At 43.1% G+C, this 22,391-nt stretch overlaps 1 protein-coding gene across 4 annotated transcripts in view; it reads right to left on the bottom strand.

The window, feature by feature from the left end:
• The window catches only part of FHIT (fragile histidine triad diadenosine triphosphatase), a 1,015,388-nt gene that overhangs the window by 9,138 nt on the left and 983,859 nt on the right, over positions 1-22,391 (bottom strand). For all 4 annotated transcript variants that reach the window (XM_034776975.1, XM_034776974.1, XM_034776972.1 and 1 more), the window contains one exon: positions 4,758-4,867. In XM_034776975.1, the coding sequence (XP_034632866.1) occupies positions 4,766-4,867 (102 nt within the window). In that variant the 3' untranslated portion in view covers positions 4,758-4,765. The remainder of the gene's footprint in view (positions 1-4,757; positions 4,868-22,391) is intronic.

Genomic DNA, 22,391 nt, shown 5'->3' on the forward strand with positions numbered 1-22,391 from the left:
TGACCACTGCCTCCTTATGCACCTATTTATAATGTATAGGAGTAAGAGCTGTGTGATTACGAGGAACGTCAGTTTGAGTGACACATGCTGGAGGTCTCATGCTGCCAGTATTAAAACGTCCTGGACTGTTAATGCTGATTTTCAATGAGTGTTGGAGTACTGGGGCAGTTCCAGAAGACTGGAAGAAAGCTAATATTATGCACATTTCAAAAAGAGTAAATGGGATGACACAGATCATCTCACATCGGGTAATCAGACATCAGTCTGACATTGATCCCAGGCAAGATAATACAGCAGCTGATATGGGACTTGATTAATAAAGAATTAAAGGAAGGTAATGTAATTAATGCAAGTCAACATGGGTTTATGGAGAATAGACCCTGTCAAACTAACTTGATACATTTTTTTAGGCGATTACAAGTTAGGTTGATAAAGGTAAGAGTGTTGATGCACTTCTGTAAGACACTTCACTTGACACCACACGACATTTTGATTAAAAAACTAGAATGATATACCATTAATATGGTACACATTAAATGGATTAAAAACTGGCTAACTGATAGGTCTCAAAACCAATCTTACAAGAGGAGACTTAAGGAGCTTGGCTTGTTTAGCCTAACAAATCAGAGAGATAAACACCAGGGAGGGAGAGGAGTTATTTAAGTTAAGGGTCAATATTGGCACAAGAACAAACGGATAGAAACTGGCCATCTGTATGTTTAGGCTTGAAATTAGACAAAGGTTTCTAACCATTAGAGGAATGAGGTTTTGGAACAGCCTTCAAAGCGGTGTACTAGGGGCAAAAACCCTAATTTGTTTCAAGATTGAGCTTGATAAAATTATGGAGGGGTATGATGAGATTGCCTACAATGGCTTATGGCCCCTCCATGACTACTATTACCAAGGGTATGTCTATACTTACCTCCGGGTCCGGCGGTAAGCGATCGATCTTCTGGGATCGATTTATCGCATCTTGTCTAGATGCGATAAATCGATCCTGGATCAATCCCGGAAGTGCTTGCCGTTGACGCCAGTACTCCTGCTCGGCGAGAGGAGTATGCGGAGTCGACGGGGGAGCCAGCCTGCCGCGTGTGGACCCATGGTAAGTTCGAACTAAGATAGTTCGACTTCAGCTACGTGAATAACGTAGCTGAAGTTGCGTATCTTAGTTCGAAGTGGGGGGTTAGTGTGGACCAGCCCCAAGTATCTCCAGTGGCCAGAGATGGGACACTAGATGGAGAGGCTCTGAGTTAAAACTGTGGTTGGAGAGGCTCTGAGTTACAACAGGTTTCTGCCTCTTGGGTCTTGCCCACATGCTCAGGGTCTAATTGATCACCATATTTGGGGTTGAGAAAGCATTTTGCCCCGGATCAGACTGGCAGAGACCCTGGGGGTTTTGTGCCTTCTTCTGCAGCATGGGGCATGGTTCTCTTGCTGGTTTGAATTAGAGTAAATGGTGGATTCTCTATAACTTTAAGTCTTCAAATCCAGATTTGAGGACTTCAGTAGCTCACCCAGAGGTTAGGTGCCTACTACAGAAGTAGGTGGGTGAGGTTCTGTGGCCTGCGATGTGCAGGAGGTCAGAGTACGTGCTCATGATGGCCCCCTCTGAACTTAAAGTCTAGGAGTCTAGGGGGAAATCATCATTGAGCGGGTGTATTTCCAGTGAGGTCCCACAGGGATGGGTTCATGGCCCTACACTATTTCACATTTTTATCAATGACCTGGAAGAAAACATAAAATAATCACCGATAAAGTTTGCAGATGACACAAAAATTGGGGGAATGGTAAATAATGAAGAGGACAGGTCACTGATACAGAGCAATCTGGATCGGATGGTAAACTGGGCACAAGCAAACAATGTGTGTTTTAATACAGCTAAATGTAAAATGTATCCATCTAGGAACAAAAAACGTAGGCCAAACTTTCAGGACGGGGACTCTATCCTGGGAAGCAGCGACTCTGAAAAAGATTTGGGAGTCATGGTGGATAATCAGCTGAACATGAGCTCCCAAAGTGACTCTGTTACCAAAAGAGTGAACGTGATCCTGGGATGCATAAACAGGGGGGAATCTCGGCGAGGAGTAGAGCGCTTGTTATACCTCTCTATTTGGCACTGGTTCAACCACTGTTGGAATCTTGTGTCCAATTCAAGAAGGATGTTGATAAATTGGAGAGGATTCAGAGGAGAGCCACAAGAATTAAAGGATTAGAAAACCCGCCTTATAGTGACCGACTCAAGGAGCTCAATCTATGTAGTTTAACAAAGAGAAAGTTAAAGGGTGACTTGATCATAGTTATAGGTATCTACATGGGGAATAAATATTTATTAATGGACTCTTCAGTCTAACAGAGAAAGGTCTGACATGATCCAATGGCTCAAAGTTGAAGCTAGAAAATTTAGATTGGAAATACGTTTTTAATGGTGAGATGAATTAATCTTTTATGCATCCGAAGAAGTGGGCTGTAGCCCACGAAAGCTTATGCTCTAATAAATTTGTTAGTCTCTAAGGTGCCACAAGTACTCCTGTTCTTCTTTTTGTGGATACAGACTAACACGGCTGCTACTCTGAAACCTTCCCAAGGGTTGTGGTGGATTCTCCATCACTGACCATTTTAAAATCAATATTGGATGTTTTTCTAAAAGCTCTGCTCTAGGAATTATTTTGGGGAACTTCTCTGGCCTGTCTTATACAGGAGGTCTGATTAGATGATCACAATGATCCCTTCTGGCCTATAGATCTATTAATCTGACTGGTACACAAAGGAATCTTAGTTAGGCATCCGACTTTCATTGAATTTCAATAGTATTTGGGCACCAAATTCACAGAGACTCCTTTGAAAATTGCAGCGAGTCTTTCATTTATAACTAGACCAGAAGAAGCCCTACAAAATATACAGCAGGGAAAGAGCCTGCATTGGAAAAGAAATGGGTCCAAGCAGTCTTTTCAATTTCCATTTTTATAAAGTACAGCAAAGTCCAGTCTGCATGAATGCTGCAGTAAGTTAATTACTTATCTAAACAGAACCTCTTGTTATTGCATAATTGTGCTTGAATGTGCATCGTCTAAGAATACCTCCCTTCTGCCTACGTTGGACATTTTCTAATTGCATCTTCCTCTTGTGAATAAATGAGAGATGAGCCAGGAAAAGTTCATGGCAAAAAGGATCTGAGGAATCGAAAACAAGTGACACAGTGCCTAAGAACCTGACAATCAAAACTCATTATGGCCACGCATATTAGCTGAGCAACCTGTGGAGTTTAAGCCAAAGATTTCCCAAGCTGTGCTGCAAATAGCAAGTCGCAGCCACAAGGCAGGAAGATTTATAGGCTTCCTGCTCCCTAGGAGACAAAATACGAAACAGTCAGAAACAACAGAGAAATGAGTGTGCTGGACGATGCTAACGACTGACGGGGAAGAGAAGAGGAAACTTGTGGCACTATCACAGAGCTATACATCCTCGCGGAACTCGGATGGGTTCCAGGGGGTCAATTCATTTCTATTGGAAGGATCCCACGTCTGGGACTCCAGGTATCAGATGAAAATATCTCAATTTCTACAGCACCAAACATTAGCACTTGCCAAACTGTTTTTATTCCCCCCCCCCCTTTCAAACGGTTTCTTCTTTTAGGGCCAATGGAAAATTTATCACAACGTGCAGCTTCCCAGCAGGTTTATTTTGAGCGTGAAACTGAACTGCTGAGTTAAGACTTACAAACATAAAGTAGCACTTGTAGTAGGGTTAGCACTGGGCCTTGCATACAGTATACATATATTTGCATAAAATGCACAGAGTGGTCTCTCTCTAAAACGTGAACATTTATCAAGTTACCCCACAGATACGGAGACTATTTCCTATTGTGAATATAAGGAAAGCTGGGGCCTGCCAGACACCACTGGGTGGAAGCTGTTAGCAAATCATGCCTGTTTCAGTGAGCTGGGTCTTGCTTCCTGGGCAGGGCTTGCTGAGTGGGGGAGAGATAGCTCAGTGGTTTGAACATTGGCCTGCTAAACCCAGGATTGTGAGTTCAATTCTTGAGGGGGCCACTTAGGGATTTGGGGCAAAATCAGTATTTGGTCCTGCTAGTGAAGGCAGGGGGCTGGACTCAATGACCTTTCAGGGTCCCTTCCAGTTCTAGGAGATAGGTGTATATCTCCATATATATATATATATATATATATATATACACATAGAGAGAGAGAGTATGTCTCCAAGCTGGTGCCGAGGAGCATAGTGGATGCAGCACGTTCTTTTGCAACCACAGTGATACGTACGTAACAAACCCAAGAAACTGCCTGGTCTCTCCTTTTGTGACTCTTGTGCTCCCTTCCCTCTCTTGCTGCTTTTAGCATTTTTTTGCTCCCCGTAACCTTGATTGTAAACGCCTTACAGGGTCTGTGCCTGTCAGGTCTGGCTGCACTGCAATAAAAAACCGGTGACACCAAGTCTCAGAGCCCAGGCCAGTTGACTCGGCTTGCGGGGCTAAACACGTCAATGTAGACATTCAAGCTCAGGCGGGTGTCTCGGCTCTGAGACCCTCCCCCCTCACGAGGCCTCAGAGCCCGCGCTCCAGCCCAAGTCTGAAAGGCTATGCTGCAATTGTATCACCCCACAGCCTGAGCCCTGCATCAGCCGAGCCAGGCTCTGTGACCTAGTGCCGGGAGTCTTTTCTCACAATGTAGACGTACCCTATGATGCCCGTTCTGGGTGCTGCATAAATCAATCAATCTGTACCGTCTCTTAGGAATCTTTACCTCGGATTTCACTGAAAATATTTCCTCAGGCTTGCTGCTTCGGCTGCCATTTCATCCTCAGACCTCCACTTCACAGGGGTGTCCTCTTCTCCTTTGTCGTGACGCTCCAGCTTAGTAGGAAAACACAAAACAAAGAGCGGAGTTAGTTCATGGTCTCCCAATTCTTCCCCTGTCAGAACTGCCATGGGAGCAGGCGTGTGTGGTATGGATGGACTCTGAGCTAGGCTGTGACTAGTATTGACGGACTTGGGGCAAGGAAGAGAGTGGTATGGAGGTAGAGGGTGAGCATGGATGGATTCTGTATGGTGAAGGGGAAGTCCTGCTCGATTCTGAGGGTGGGAGGGACTGGCAGTGATGTTAATTTGTGAGGGGAAGAGCAGGTATTAATCAATTCTCTGGAGTGAGGCAGGTCAGGAATGGGATAATTCACAGTGACTGTGAATGTGGGGGTGATTGATGGATTGGGATGACAGTTGAGTGTTTTGGAGGGAGCTGTGCTGGCGGCAACCGCTATGACATTTTATAGGAATTTTATGCTAAATTTCCCTCTGGTTTTTGCTTTGCCATGTGGGCTGGTGTGGCCCAGCCCCAAACCTTCCTGCAGAGAGAGGCCCAGCTGCCAACATGCTACAGAGGACCAATGGTTTATTCAGGCACTTTTCAATACAGGCACTTTTTCTCATTCCCCACCCACCCCATGCCAAGAGCGGGATACATACGCCCCGTCCCAGGCACAAAACCTCGTCTTTGCCTTTAACCACTCTGTATTTCAGTTGCCCATCCGAATGGGGATAATCATACGCATGTGAATTATTTAACCTTTGCAGATAGGCATACAATGAAGTGCTGTGTATTGCACAGTAAGTGCTAAGTGCGCGCATTGCTGATGTGGCCGTTTGAAACACTGTCCTGGACTCAGCATTGGAGGAGAGACAGTCAGACTTAGTGGTAAAACCTCATTTCACTGGCTATTCACACATATGTAGCCTCAAAAATAGCTGCCACTGATCATACAAAGAGTATTATTACTGAGGATGGAAGACAAATCAAAAACATTCACATTAAATCCTTATTTTGGCTCCAAAGTATTGCAGATTTTTAATGTGTCTAGGTACAGAATGCGGTGCAGAGCATATTCATCGCATCAGTGCTTCCAAAGAAGAACATTACAATATCAACTTTTTTTGTTGTTGTCACAGCCAGTTGCAGAAAATAATGAATTTGCACCTCTTATTCATGAACAAACGTTATTCCTGAAAATGAAGCAGTTAAGAGCAGAGATGAAAACAATGTTACATTTGCCAAGCAAACTGCATTGCCATATATGGCGTGTTTAGCAATAAACTAGGATTATTAGCATATATCCAACCCACAAATACTTTTATTCGTGCTATATTTCTCCTGCTCAGAATTCTTCTGCCAGCTAAAGTCCTAAGCAGTGTTACATTCTGCTACACAGATTTCATATTCTGCTATTACCTTCCATATCAAGGCAGATACAATAGCTGTAGGCAAATTAAACTGTATTACTGTTCCACTAGTAGAGAACTAATTTTCATTTTTTATATGAGCTGTAGGTACGTTATAAATCCATCTCGTAACATTTTCACAGGATTAGAAAGAAAGGTATAAAAACCAGGGGAAGGTACATTGCTTATGTTGTCAACCTAGATCCTTTCTGCCTCCAGGACTTGCATCAAAGAGAAGCCTGGATGTTAAGTGTCTTTAAACGAATCCCAATAATCATGAGACTGCATCTTCAAATGGTGGCATGTGAAGGTGTCTGGGGTTATTAGGGTAACAGTCTTGGTTTCCTGTGTCTCACAGAGGGTAATTAGCTGTAGCCTAGAAAGAATTTACAAGACACCTGCAATCAGTCTTAAAGCCCCCAAAGCTACTAATGGTGCAAATGTGTCATATGGAGAAGCTCATTTCTTCTTGGTATCTCATTCACACACCTCAGGCTGTCCCCCTCCATGGTCCCTTTTGTCTGATGACACCCCTTCTCCCATTGCCATAAGTCCTGAGCAGCACCTTCCTCTCTCTGCCCTTGCCCCCTGTTGTGGTCCTGAGCCACTTCTCTCCCGCGATCGCCTCCAGGATCTGAGCAGACTTTCCCCTTGTCAGTGCCCTCTCCCAGACCCTGAGCAGTTGCCCCTTTCTCTCACTCCCCTGAATCCACTGCTACCTAAGAGGGAGAGAGGATCTTGATTCTTCCATTACCACCACTGTCTCCCAGCCACTCAGGGCACTGTCTGCCTCCTGGCTACCCTTCTGCACTCCCAGCTGTCCAGTGAGACACTGAACCAGGTGGGGTTAGGAGAAGGAACTGTGAAAAAAGTCTGCACCAGAAACTTTCCTCTGAGACCTGCCTACCTGTTAGCAGCTGGAGGGGGGACGGGGCAAGGAGGGGAGGAAGGAACCATGGCTCGTGCAGCTGGTGGATGGACACAAGTTGAAAGCAGCCAAACAGTAAACTGGAAATGTGGCAGGGAGGCGTAGGAGTCAAAGAGAAGATCAGAAACCACCAGCAGTTGGGGCACATGTCCTTCCTAGTCCCCACTACACACCACGAGTGGAACCCTGGCCCCTGGCATAGCTCCGATGTATTCTGCCACCACCAGAATTACACCCATCGTGCCCAAGTAATTTGATTAAAAGGCGGAGTGGTGAAATGTGTGCGAGGCACCTCACAAGAGTCCTCTTCTCTCCCCCAAGGAGCTACGAGCTCCTGGCGGTCGTGACGCAGGGTCGGGTCACGAGCCAGCACGCAGGGGTTGGCGAGAGCTGACCAGAGGACGACAACTCCCTTTCGTGGCAACTCGGAGGTTTCGAAATCTGTTTTCGTTCTGCACCGGAATGAAACCAGACCCCTTCAGACATGGTCGTGAAAACAGCCTTTGTCGAAACGTCCATTTGGGGACTGAAACCCGAGTGTGTGTCCTGGTGAGGAGGGCACCAGCATGGGGTGTGGGAGAGTCCGGTTTGGGCCACTGCGCTGCCTGAGTCAGAGGGACCTGGGATGGAAAAGCTCTGAATCAGGCAGAGCAAGGACTTGAACCTGGATCCCCCACATCCCACAGTGGTGCCCTGGCCACCTGGCTGTAGGGTACACGATGTCGCTGAAGCCAGTACCATGAAATGTTCTGGATCTGACAAAACAATACATTTTGGCAAAATGAAATGTAGTTGAAAATGTTCGGACCAGCTCTAGCGTTGGGGACAGGTAGGCCAAGGGTCACTGTGACAAGGAGAAGGTTAACATTGAGAGGATCGTGTGGTTTCTCAGCACAGGCTGCTGTACGGCACAGCAGAGCTAAGAGTCTGAGCTGGCTAATTTCCCGTAGGCTTTGAGAAGAGGCTGGAGAGACACCAGTGAGGAGAAGGCCGTGGCTTAGTGGGCCAGCTCAGGAAAGGGTTACACAAAGATGGGGGTGGCCCAGAAGGAAGCTCAAAGATGTTTTGCTGAGAAGCAGATGAATGGGGCATTGAGGTGGCATCACGGGTGGATCAGGGAAAGCAATGAGAGCCGCAGGTTATATGTAGAGAGGGCCATGTCTGTTTCCTTTATCAAATTCTTATTTTTATTGTTTTCTATAAAATACAAACACATAATGAAACAAAATCTATATAAATACATGCCGAAGATGAAAATAGCATATAAGTAACAAAATTCAACCTTCATTACTTGGAAATGAAAAAAACAAAACAAAAAACAAACCAACAAACCTGAACCCTTAGTGGTCATGCAGGTTATCTAGGGTGACCAGATAGCAAGTGTAAAAAATGAGGACGGGGGTAGGGGGTAATAGGTGCATATATAAGAAAAAGCCCCCCAAATCGGGACTGTCCCTATCAAATCGGGACATCTGGTCACCTTAAGGGTATCAATTATTAAAGTGATAAATAAGTGAGAACAAACCTATGAGTGCTGGGGACAACTATATACTAAACTGGAAAAGTATGCAATAGTTTCATGTGTGACCAGACAGCCTCATATTTTCCCCAACATTTCTATTTAGACAGAGTCCTTTTTTCCATTAATGCAGTAGTAGATTGCTCACTAAGCCAGTCTGTGTCTGAGGGAGGAATTGCAGATTTCCATTTTCACAAAATATCTCTTTTGGCTACTAAAATAGTTACTGCAATCCATTTCTAACACCGACTCATCCAGCACTTCTAAAATACACAAGCTTGGAGAAGGAGAGATAGCGACAAAGTTGTTGAGAGAGCAATACGGTATTTCAGAACACATGCACTTTTTGATAGCTGTAGAGGATGTGTGAAAGGTTGGCATGTGCCTGTTTGCATCTCCAGCATTCGCTGTGTGCTGCCAATCTAGCATTAAACAATGTTCTGGAGTCCAGTAGTACCTGTTTAATGCCTTGTTCTGGAAGAATCACAAGGATAAAGAACTTGAAGTCTCTTTCACATTACACCAGATATCCTCCCAGGTTTCTGTTGTGACAGTAAAGCCATGTTCTTTTCCCCATATTCTCTGAGACTGAGATAGAGAGGGTGATGCAAAGCACTAAGCCACCTATAAGTAATTCCTACAAAGTGACTTTTGTTTCCATATTTCTTAACATGTTTGTCTAGAGGTGAGAATGTTGGAATGGGCCAATTGTCCCCTAACCTGCAGTGAATCCTTGGGCATAGCCACTGAAAGAAGGAACTCTGAGACAGCAGTAGCTGATATTTATTCTACACGTGTTTGAAGGAGGCCAGTCTATCATCTTGCATTATATTTTTAATTGTTGTTCATCGTTTTTCTATCCAAACTGTCTTAAATGTGGAGCTGGCCTTGATCCTGAGACAGGGTTATCCCATAGAGGTAAGAGAAGAGAATTAGTAAGATCGGATGCTGTCTCCATCTTAATGCATTGCAGGAGGGCCCATGTAGATGCAAAGATTGGATTTTTCCTTGCAGATATAGGTAGCCTCTTAAGGTATATAAAAGAAGAGAGGGAACCAAATGGCCTAGCTAAGCTTTTTTCTACCTCAAACCCAGCTGGTGTGCATATAGAGCTACTGGAGTGGACCACCTTACAATAGGACACATTGAAATGCTAGATAATACAGATACAAATCTGACAACCCCATACCTCCAGTTGCCCAGAATTTTTTAAGGGTCTTGCATGACAAGTGTGGTTGTTTTTTATCCCATATAAATTGCGTAATAAGCCTATTCATTTGAGAAAAGAGCAAAGGACAGACCTTGAAAGGCAATAGGCTAATGATACAAGTCATTCTTGGGCAGATATTCCTTTTGGCTATTTCTATTCTTCCCAATCAAGATAGAGGGAGGAGACACCACCTCTCTACATCCTTGGAATTTTCTTTTCCTATACAGTCCATATTTATAGAAACAATTTTGTGAAGAACAGGACAAATCTTTACACCCAAATAAGTTATTTTTGTTGCTTATTTGCAATGGAAAATGCTGAAACTGAGAAGGACCTGGGCATTTGGATATATCCATTGCTTGTGATTTATTTCAGTTAATGCGAAAACCAGAGATCTCTCCAAAAATGTCAGCTACATTCAGTAATGATGGGATTGAGGAGGATGGATTCCTCAATAGTACAAATATGTCATCAGCATATAAACTGATTTTGTATTCTTTCCTGTTTACAGTCACACCTTCCATGGCTGAGTGCTGGCATACATTGCCAGGGGTTCAAGAGCCAGATTAAAAAGGAGGGGAGAAGGGAAAACCCAGTTGCTTCCCTCTTTCTTCTTGAAATGTGGGAGAACTAATCCCATTAGTTGATAGCAAAGTGAGGAGAGAGTTGTATAATACACTGACTCAGTTCAGGAACATTGGTCCTAATCCAAATGCTCTTAGGACAGCCATTAGATCATAGAATCATAGACTATAAGGGTTGGAAGGGACCTCGGGAGGTCATCTAGTCCCACCCCCTGCTCAAAGCAGGACCAATTCCCAACTAAATCATCCCAGCCAGGGCTTTGTCAAGCCTGACCTTAAAAACCTCTAAGGAAGGAGATTCTACCACCTCCCTAGGTAACCCATTCCAGTGCTTCACCACCCTCCTAGTGAAAAAGTTTTTCCTAATATCTAACCTAAACCTCCCCCAAAAGCCAGTTCCTTCGAGCCGGAGATAAGCTGGGGCCGGAGATAAGGCCATTCAGCCCTAACAAAGGCCTTCTCTGCATATAGAGTTAAGACCTATGGAGGGAATATCTGACATCTGAGCTTGCTGGATCAAGTGAGAAATTTTTCTTGTATTATCAGCAGCCCATTTTCCTTTAATGAAACCGGCCTGACCTTTGTGTATACTTGATGGGAGGATGACGTCCCGTTACGTAGCTAACATTTTTCAATAAAGATAATGGGGCCGATGTCACTACAGTTGCGACCATCTTTGTTCCTCTTTAATATTAAAGTTATCAAAGCAGTTCTTATGTCACGAGCCATGGCTCCTGTTCGGGATGTTTCAATGAAGACCCTGGAAAGGATAGACGATAGCTGGTTACAAAATGTTTTGCAAAGCCACCTATCCCAGGGGCCCTGCTGAAATTCATATTTATTGTGGCATTCACCTCTTACAGTAGCTTTCAGAGCTTCCCAAAGGATGGTATCTGAAGTAACTGAGTGCTTATTTTCTTGCATGAAGTTAGAGACGACTGAATCAACTGTGAAACAAAATTTTGCATCAAAGTCTTTGAAGCGTCTGCCACGCTTCGCAGGGGGGTTTGCAAACTCTTGTGGAGCCTGCTACGTCCAGAGTGAAGGTGGATGGGTACTCGCTGCTGTATCTGACATTGGCCCCCCTGGGGATTTGCTTTATGCCATTGAACGCAGCCCTCTTGTTGTTAAGCTCAGCTGAGAAGACACGAAAAAGAGAAATTTTGTGGCCTTTGTACGTAAGGGTTTCAGCTTTTCTGGCAGCATTTATTAACCTGACTTTATTATTGAACTTCAGCAACTTGCAGATAATGGGTCTGGGCTTGTCAGACTCCTGCCTTCTAGTACCAGGCATTCGCTGAGCCCTTTCAATATCTAATGGGGACAGCTGGGGGTCCATTTTAAATGTGTCAGGGAGCAGCTTCTCAAGAAAGCTGATAATATCCTTCTCCTTGAGACCATCAGCAATGCCCAAGAGGCGAAGGCCGTTTCTTTGAGATCTGTTTTCGAAGTGATCCTGTTTTTCTTCCACTGTGTCCCGCCTAAGCTTTAAGGAGGCAGTTCCTTTTTTAATTTCATTGGTTTCAATGGCAGTGTCTTGTAGCTCATTTTCCAAGGGAGCCATTCAGGATTTTACATCACATACATCTTAAGAGAGGCCACGTATATCTTCTGAGATTGAATCCAGTTGGGCTGAGAGGAATTTTTTCAGTGTCACTATATCCTGAGGTAGGCTCTGCTGTGGCCTTGAGTTCTCCCCAACATTTGAGGCGATTCGGGCTTAAGTCTCTTGTTCCTTCTCAGTTTTTCATTGGAATCCATAGTCAACAGTTTGACATTTTTCCAGGGGATTAATTAATCTTTTATGACAGAAACTATTGCCAGTTTTCTAGGAAAGTAATTATTACAGGTGAATGGATACTTGGAGAGTGAGGCGGTCTGGGACTAGGCAGCCATCTTCCACCTGTCCCCCTCCCAACCAAATTGGTTTTCTTTTTGCTTTGGTTTAAATAGCAAGAGACAGTGTTAAAGTAAATTGTTTGGCCTCTGCTCTCTCTTTCCAGGATGCTATTATTTAGTCAAGATTTAAGGGTGAATTCAGATTCTGGTTCATCAGGACAGATTTAATTTGGGTTGCAGAATAAACTGAAGTACATTGTAATAGTGTTTTTGATTCCTATAACTCAATCACATACCCTAGATATACTGCGAATCCACAAACACTGAAAATGGCTTTTTTCTTGTTTGCTAAAAACACTGTGTTTTCTAAATGGAAATCAGAGTCCAAAATGGTTTCTCAAAGTTGACAAAAGAGAGAGGGGTTTTATTTAGCTGCACAACTGGTAACCTTTAAAACTAATCAATCTCTGATGGAAGGTTAAAATGGCTATAACAGGGTAGCAATGGATTCTCAGCCTTTGCCCTCTAACCCAACCGACTCACATATCTTGGCTTCCAGGACAGATTCGGCAAGTTGTTCCAGGCATTACTATGGCTCACAGGGCAACCTTGGGAGGCTGCCATAACTTCCACAGGCTCCTGGAAGCCTTTTCCCCGTGCTGGGCTGTACTAACAGATACAAATATAGATCTCGCTAGAGAGAGAGAGAGTAAAACCGTGCCTTTCTTTCTTCGGCTGCAACAGGCACGGTCCAATAAACCATTGACTGACCTGTTTGTCCACCGCTGACTTCATCCACTGTTCAATTTGTACATAATCCATTTCACCCATTATTTAATTCTGACTCTAACGTTCAACAGCACTCAAATATACAATAGCCATAACTAGCAGCGCAGTGTCCCTGAGATCTGAGTCATGGGTTACGGTGACAGGCATTTCTGAGCTTGGAAAGGCATTACGATCACAAAGCTTCTTAGTTATGTACGACATAGGAAGGATGGCCAAAGGCAGAGATGTTCAAAGATGCCTAGGGGATCCGGATGCCCCGTTTCGGGTAGCCACATTCCTTAGGCGGTTTCATCAGCATGCTACATCCAAAGCTTACATACTCACAGGAGCCAGACTCAGAGAATTGACCACTTAGAAGCACCTCACAGTCGTGAAGTTACTTTTTGTGTCCAAAGGGGCACAGGATCCCGATGAGAGAGAGCACCCGCCAGAGTTGTGGATTATTTGTTAGGAGTTTTCAGGGGACTCTGCCATCTTGAAAGGCTAATTTTCAGGCCAGGAAAAAATACACATTTGCAACTTAAATGAGATTGATTTTGAGTTCAAGGATGAATCTAGCTTAACAGCCAGTACATATTTCCTAGAGAGACTCTGTTGTGAAGACACATTTTGAAGAGTGTTCATATTTAGACACAAATGCAAATCCCAATGGTGCATCTAAGCTCATTCTAATAAACATCTGTCGTGCAATAAAAGCAAAGCTTTCCACCCTCCCTTGCTCCCAGGCGCTGCTCAAAGGTAAAAGTGAAAATAGCTGCTGTTCTTCTGCTCAGACCAAATAAAGATGGAGAACTTGAGCTAAAGTCCTGACTCGCATAGAGATATTCAAATATAGGACACATTGAAGCCTGCGATTTTATATAAGGGGATTCTATTTCTGCAAAGCTTTTGGGGGAAAATATTTTATCTGGAGTCATCCCACTTTATCTACCTGAAATGATTCTTACATCTTTTCCCCTTATACCTTAGTTCCTTTCCCTGAGGTTATGAGGGTAATATTTACACGCTGCTTAATGTTAAGGTGCTGCAGCCAAAAATAATGTAATTTTTTTTCTAGAAGTGACTTCATATAGTTAGTGGGTTTAGAGAAAAGCATTCAGGGCAACATTAAATCCAATTAAAGATTTTGGGTTCCAAATTCTCTACTGAAACCAAACTTCTGAGCTCCTGATTGTGTTGGAAAATTGCCTGTTTCAAGTGAGGGGTAGTCAATGTATACTGAAAAGGAACGTCATTTACCACTCAGCCTTCCTGGCTACGCAGAACATTGATACACATATTACACAATCTTTAACTCACCATTGCTAAGTAAATGACATACAGCGTCTGTCCAGTATCCTTCAGGGACCAAGACAAGACATGTACATTTTGCAAGAGCACAATATTATTATTAGACATGCGTCTGACGAAGTGGGTATTCACCCACAAAAGCTCATGCTCCAATACGTCTGTTAGTCTATAAGTTGCCACAGGACCCTCTGTTGCTTTTCACAGATCCAGACTAACACGGCTACCCCTCTGATTATTAGTTATAGTACCCTAGTGCCTAGGCACACTAGGCACGGTTCAGGACCCTGTTGTGCTTGGTGCTGTACAAACAGCAGATGTTTGTGGAGAGCTCCTCCCAAGCACGAGGGGCAGTCTGGGAGAAAGCATGCTGATGCCTGTTTGAAAATGTAACAAGCAGGCGATGGAGGCTGACCCCATGTGCCACTGGGAGGTGAGCATCAACAGTTTGATACTGAAGGAGAAGTGATAGATATGGAGGGGATTGACTGTGAAGGGTCTTGAAAGTGCCGCTTGTGTTTGATGCAATATTCTCTACTGCCAGAACAGGGATTCAAAGAAGGGGGTGTGGCGATCAAAGCGGTGGGCTCAGCGAATGATCTTGCAGCAGCATTCTGAACGGAGATGAGCAGGGCTGCTCGCAGGGCCAGGGAAAGCAGAGCTCTGTGTGAGTCAACATTATGATTGGCTGAGGCATGCTCTGATGAGTAGTCGCTGGAGGATGATGAGCGACCACTTCACTACCTTGGACTCAGTGCAATAGAGGACAAGTTCTTCACAGATGCTTTGTGAGGTGAGGGTCCTGGGGAGGAACAGAGTCTTCACGTCACTGAGGGAATTTTAATCCTAGCAACTTGGCACTTGATGAGCTGAGCAAGTGGAGAGTAGAAATATATATCCCCTTTAGCGTGGGAAAGAGAAAGAGCAAGGAGCTATAAAACCACCAAGTAGCTAGAAATACCCATTGAGGCATCCAGGGTTAACCTGCTAGGATCAGAGTTCACAAATACCAATAAAGAAAGATCGTTTCCTCTATCTTCATGCTCCAAGTAGAACTAAGTGTTCTCTTCAGAACAGAGTTCCGACCAGCATTTGGCGCAGGAAGTAGTAACTCAAGACATACTAATAATAATTACTTCTGTAGGACAAGTCCTGGACAGCTAGTGGCAAGGGATTGCAGAAAGCTGTGCAGGGAAGTGTAGCACCAATGCACAGATGTTGCATTATGCAGCAACATGCTGTCCTCTAAAGGCTTCTTTGTATTGTAGTGTATCTTTTGGAAATATCAATAATTCATCTATTTCCATAAGAGAAAGGTAACAAAGGCACCACTCCAGATAGAGGCTTGTCCAGCTGTAACATTCAGTAATCCAAAGCTATGTGAACGCAGAGAAAAGATCAGTTTTGGCATGCTTAGCATTTAGTGGAATGGCTCAGAAAGGAAAACGTAATAAAACATAATAAAATAGATAAGAGAACAAATTAGCATGGCTGAGTTATAGCCTCTCAAAGGAGGGAACAGAATGCAAAAAGAAACCGGACATTGATTGTAGCCAACTCTATTACATTATAAACTCTTTTTGTAATTCTGGGCCAGCACTGAAGCACATATTACACAATTCTCAAATCACAGTTGCTGGGGAAATTACACACTGTGTCTGTTCAACATTCTTCAAGCACTAAGACTCTTGTTTACCAACCTACTACATCTCCTTGTCTTGCAGAACAAATAAACGCACTATTTCTAAGGTATGCCCTTCCTCAATCAGATCATTTCTGATGTCTGACTTCTTGGGTTTCCTGATAAATTATCCTCTTTTTTCACCTCAAGCAGAAAATGCTCTTCCACCAATAAACCCTGACTGTCAGTTCTGATTACTTGTAAACAGTGAAGCTTTTTGAATATTTCTGTTTGTGAAAAGGGTTCATTTTCTCACTCATGTCTCCCCGTGTGAGGATGCTGGCAAACCTGACAGCTGTGCTTTATGTTATTTTATTAAAGTTGTTAGTGCTGCAGAATGGTTTATGTTTTTACTACTGCTAGCCTTAAGGGGAGTACAGTATTGTTTTATAATACATTCACATTGTGGAACTTCTGTGTCTTGCCCTTTACAGGGGGAAATTCTCAATTCACAATGCAGCAGGCTATTGTGATCCTGGCTCTAGGTCTGGAGGAGGCTTTGAGAATTGACTACATTAACGTGTCTTCAACTAATGCAACGCCCGTGGAAGAAAAGCAGAAGTCTTTAATGTTGCTTTCTAGCTAAAAGTGCTGAAAATAGCTTTTCTATTAATTAGCAATGTCCCTCTTCTCAATGAATATGTGGTGTTGATGCTTAAGAATTTATAACCACCAAAGTATTTAAATACAAGAAAAATCAGAGCACTGGAAACTAATTATGTCAAACTACTGTATTATAACAAAACTCGATTGCTTAGCCAATTATATATGATAATATTATAGTGTCAAGCCGGTAGCCAAAGAAAGATCTGAACCTTTGCCAGTCCCCAAACTTGGATCAGATATTACTTACTACTCAATTGGCTGTGCTAGCACGATCATGCCTTGGGATTCCAGTGTGTGTCTCTTCCAGCCAATGCCCCCATGGAGGCACAAACTGCAAAAGGATATTGTACAGTCAGATTTTTATGTGCCGGTGTGTGTGTGTTAAAAGTTCCACTTCTACATCAATGGACTGTAAAGCATTTTTGTGCTCCATAGTAGACTGCACTCAAATGAGGAGGGAGTTCACTGGCACGCTACAGCTGCCTTGTGCCCTAGTGTGAAGGCAACCGGGCCCTAAAAGCTGTGCCTCTGGCTCAGAGGGGATCGGTGAGGGATCCTTCCCTGGCGTAGCACCAATAAAGGAGCTCTTATGACACCTTCCTTCCCACCAAGCCCGACAGCATAACAGGGAAAACAGGACATGGCTGGGACGCTGAGCGCCGCCCCATCCTGGGCTCTGTTTTCAGCCCACTGGGGGCCATTTGGATGGTTTAGACACAACAAATCTTGCATCTTGGCCGGGGGTTAGACTAGATCAGTGTCTCTCAACCATTCCAGATGACTGTACCCCTTTCAGGAGTCTGATTTGTCTTGTGTACTCCCAACTTTCACCTCACTGAAAAATTACTGAATCACTATTACTGAAAAATTGTTTACTTTCTCATTTTTACCATATTATTATAAATCAATTTGAATATAAATATTAGGGCTGTCAATTAATCACAGTTAACTCAAGCGATTAACTCAAAACAAATTAACTCAATTAAAAAAAATAATTGCAATTAATCACAGTTTTAATTGCACTGTTAAACTAATAGTATACCAATTTAAATGTATTATAAATATTTTGGATGTTTTTCTACATTTTCAAATATATTGATTTCAATTACAACACAGAATACAAAGTCTACAGTGCTGACTTTATATTATTCTTTTATTACAAATATTTCCACTGTAAAAAAGATAAACAAAAGAAACAGTATTTTTCAGTTCACCTCATACAAGTACTGTAGTGCAATCTCTTTATTGTAAAAGTGCAACTTACAACTTACAAATGTGGACTTGTAGGCTCTAAAGTTTTACATTATTTTATTTTTGAGTGCAGTTATGTAAAAATATAATAATTCTACATTTGTAAGTTGCACTTTCACGATAAAGAGATTGCACTATAGTACTTGTATGAGGTGAACTGAATAATATTTTTTAAATCTTTTTTACAGTGCAAATATTTGTAATAAAAATAACAATATAAAGTGAGCACTGTACACATTGTATTCTGTGCTGTAACTGAAATCTATATATTTGAAAATGGAGAAAACATCCAAAAATATTTAAATAAATGGTATTCTATTATTGTTTAACAGTGGGATTAAAACTGCGATCAATCATGATTTATTTTAATCTTGTGATTAATCGTGATTAATTTTTTAATTGTTTGACAGCCCTAATAAATATTGTACTTACATTTCAGCATATAATATATAAAGCTGTATAAACTCATTGTCTGTATGAAATTTTAGTTTGTACTGACTTCGCTAGTGCTTTTTATGTAGGCTGTTGCAAAACTAGGCAAATATCCAGACGAGTTGATGTACCTTCTGGAAGACCTCTACGTATCCCCTGGGGTATGTGCACCCCTGGTTGAGACCCACTGGACTAGATGACCCTTGAGGTCCCTTCTAACTCTATAATTCTATATTTCAGAAGAAATATTGGCATCCTGTGAATTCCCAATCTGCTGGTTTTGTGTAGGATTCTATGTCATTTACAACAGGACTTTTAGTGGGATGTAATACAAAAGCATTAACAGAAATACAGTTTTCAGGTATCTTCTTCTTGCTGGTGTTTGACAGACAGGACCCAGGGTGAACAGCTAAGGAACTCAAAAAAAATTATCAGCATTTCATAAAATACTAGTTTGCCACTGTCTACTGGAGACTTTTCCCCATTATTTCAGCACATCTTTATGAAAAGGACAATGTCTTCACTGTCTCACCTACACTGATATTATCCCTATCACTTCACTGGAATAAACTGTGTATCAATGCTGTGTTTATAGGGAGTTACTTTTTGCATTGACTCTTTGCTGTAATGATTACAGTTTTTATTTTCTTCTCTTTGATGCTTTGGAGTATGGCCTTAAACACATGCTTAACTCTGAAAACATGAGTAATTGCATTCCTATTCAGCAAAGCACTTACACACATACTTAACTTTAAGCACATACGTAGACTTTAGCACATGTTTATGCACTTTACTCAATCGGGACCTCTAGGATGTTTTGTAGCCATCTGTAGAGTCTTCTTCAGCTGGGTAGGGCTGAAGTTTCTAACTCTCAGAAATGTGTTTCACAGCAATACTATATCTGAATGTGATCAGAAAACCCAGCCACTGAACTAAACCAAAGACACGAGGAATGGAGCTGTATATACGGCACAGTCTTTTCATTTATGATGTTCAGTAAAATATGTAGCTTGCATCCTGAGGATCATTACATATCCCAGATCTTGACAGAATTCCAGTTTGGCTGAAAGTGAGATGAAATTCCGGGAAACAGAACACAATGGAAGGGAAGTACTTCACATAATGTCCATAGGGGCAAGGCCAAGCCTGCCAAACACTTGGCGGCGTGTTATCTATAGTACAGTACGTGTCTAGGGGAGATTGTGCATTGTGTTTGGATACTTTTTCAACAGGGATTAAAGGAAACTGAGCTGCTCATTATCCTCGTGGCTAGCTCATTCTGTTTCAAACACCTCTATCCTTTTCGAGAGACAGGTTGGGTGAAGTAATATCTTTTATTGGATCAACTTCTGTTGGTGAAAGAGCCAAGCTTTCAAGCTTATGCAGAGCTCTTTTTCAGGTCATCCCTCTAAACAGCTGGGAAGAGAAGGTCAGAGAGAGCTAAGTCCCCATTCGGAGATGTGAAACTTTCCCAGTAATATGTGTTCATGAGAGATGGCTGGATGCTTGAGAAACGTTGGGAGGGACGCGGGTAGGAAATGGCAGCCAGATGGGCAATGATGTTGGATGGACTATTATCCTATTTACAGAGGCCACTGATGAACACTGCTGTTCTGGAAGAATTCTGTTTTCAGTCAATAACAGCCATTGAACCAAGCACAATGATTCAAAAACTTTGTCCGTGTGCATCCTTTACTAAATGGAAAATAGCGCTCTTCCAAAGAATCAGTGCTGGCATAGGCAGAGTAATGTTCCATGCCACTCGGACAGTGCGACCAATCCTTAGGTTTCTGTACTGAAGCGATCTGGTCTAGTTACCTACACAGGGCTTCCCAGAATCAGAACTTCACATATTAATCTTAGGCTGGGCACAAAGATTAGCCACAAACTCAGTAAGATTCATCACGTGGCAAAGAAGACACATTTGTGTTGGAGAAGTTGATTCAGTTTGTTTCCTTCATAGTATCTACCACAACACAGCAAATGAACCAACCAGTCTACACTCCTGGTCACAGACACGCTGATCAGCTAGACTCAGAGACTATGCTGATGGGGTTTTCTGAGTAGGCAGAGAGAGAGAGATGTAGGAATAACACTCAATTTGTAAAATAAGGCTACATTTATTTGGTAACATAATGTTTTATATACAGTTTTGTTAGAATTAGTCATTTAAAATGTCATGTTATTTAAATCAGTAGTGATCAGAGGGAAATAGTGAAGATGTGACAATCAAAAAGGGCTATCAGAAATCCCAGTAAAATAGCGTGAGCCAAACCCTGGGGTACTGTGGGCAGAAAGCCACAATGGAAAGCTGTGAATCGGAAGCACAGTGGAAAGCCCATAGTAGAGAATGAGATATGCCATGCGCTCTGTGGAGATCTCCGTGGCACGACTCCACAGCTCACTCCCCACGAGGAAGGGGAAATGTGGGTAGGCCAGGGAGCCACAGGCACAGAATCCCACTTGGGAGCGGCTGTATTGGAGCCGTGTGTCAGGTCCTCCCCTCCCACATCCTGTCGAATGCAGCCAGGGCCCTGCTCTGCAGCCATCCTAGCCGGCTGGGGCTGAGAAGTCCACCCCTCCGCCTGGGACATTTTCACATGCAGCAAAGCTTTGCTTCACCTCTCAGGATTTAGCTTTATATACGCAACAGCCTGGCTTTACTGATTTTGTTCTGGATGTCCTGGCTTGTTCCAACCTCCTGGCTAATGGTGCTGCCCAAGTATGTGAATGTTTCTATATTGGTGAGAACATGATCCTGTAGCTGTACTGGTGACGGTGAGGCAATACTAAAGGTCATGATATCTGTCTTATTGCGGTTGATTTTCAGTCCAATTTGCTGGCTGAATGCGTTGAGTTGAGTTGTTTTGTATTGTATATGGTGTTGGGTGTAATAGGAGAGCGACATCATCTGCGAAGTCCAGGTCTTCAAGGGATGAGAAGAGTGTCCATTCAGGAGCTTAAATACAGTCTGGAAATCATCAAAATACGACACCAAAACAAAATTCAAGATTTATCAGAGCTGCATACTTTCAACACTACTTTATAGTGCAGAATGCTGGGGAATGAGAAAATCAAAGTATGACATGTCCATGTCTTCATTCCATACAACCTGCCTCAGGAAATCCTTCGTATCTTTTGGCCCAGAACAATCTCAAACCAAGATCTATGGACACAGTGCAGCCAAGAAGATATGAACACCATCATTGCCAGGAGGCATTGGAGATGGATTGGCCATGTGCTTCGGATGGAAACGGATTCCATCACTAGAGTAGCAAAGCAACAATGAGGCCGCCTGAAAACAACATGGCGAAGAGCTGTGGAAGCTGAGCTGAAAAACGTGTGGCACAGCTGGGGAGCCATTGAAAGACTTGCCAGAAATGGATAGGAGTGGAGGAGTTCCCTAAACTCCAGAGGCGTAATGGGAACAAGCCTCCCTTATTGAGCCACCATGAGACTCTGGAAAATGCTGACAAACATAGCTTCTAAACTTGATAATGCCATCAGTCGCAGGGAGGAACACTTTGCTTCAATGCCTCGACTGTGTTTATGGGTGAACCTTAGGCCTAGTCTTCACTTACCGGCTGGTCCGGCGGCACGCCATCGATGTTCTGGGATCGATCCCGGAAGTGCTCACAGTCGGCGCCGGTACTCCAGCTCGCCGAGAGGAGTACGCGGCGTCGACGGGGGGAGACTTCCGGCCGCGTCTGGACCGCGGTAAGTCCTGACTAAGGTACTTCGAATTCAGCTACGTTATTAACATAGCTGAATTTGCGTACCTTAGTCCGAAGTCCGGACTAAGTGGGGACCAGCCCTTAGAGATCATACAAAAAGGCTCTTTTAACGTAGCTTCATAGCCTTTCAGGATGCTGCAGAAACTATGCACTGGAGATGATCTACATGCCTGAAGGCAGACTTTTGTCAAAAAGACTTGAAACATTGAAAAGAAAATAGTTTGACAACAAACTATTTTGCTTTTGCAGATTCAATGCTCATTTACTTTTTTTATATCTGCTCTGAATGCTTATGTATGCCTCAC

This window comes from Trachemys scripta, chromosome 7 (genome assembly GCF_013100865.1).
Source record: "Trachemys scripta elegans isolate TJP31775 chromosome 7, CAS_Tse_1.0, whole genome shotgun sequence".
Lineage (NCBI taxonomy): Eukaryota > Metazoa > Chordata > Testudines > Emydidae > Trachemys > Trachemys scripta.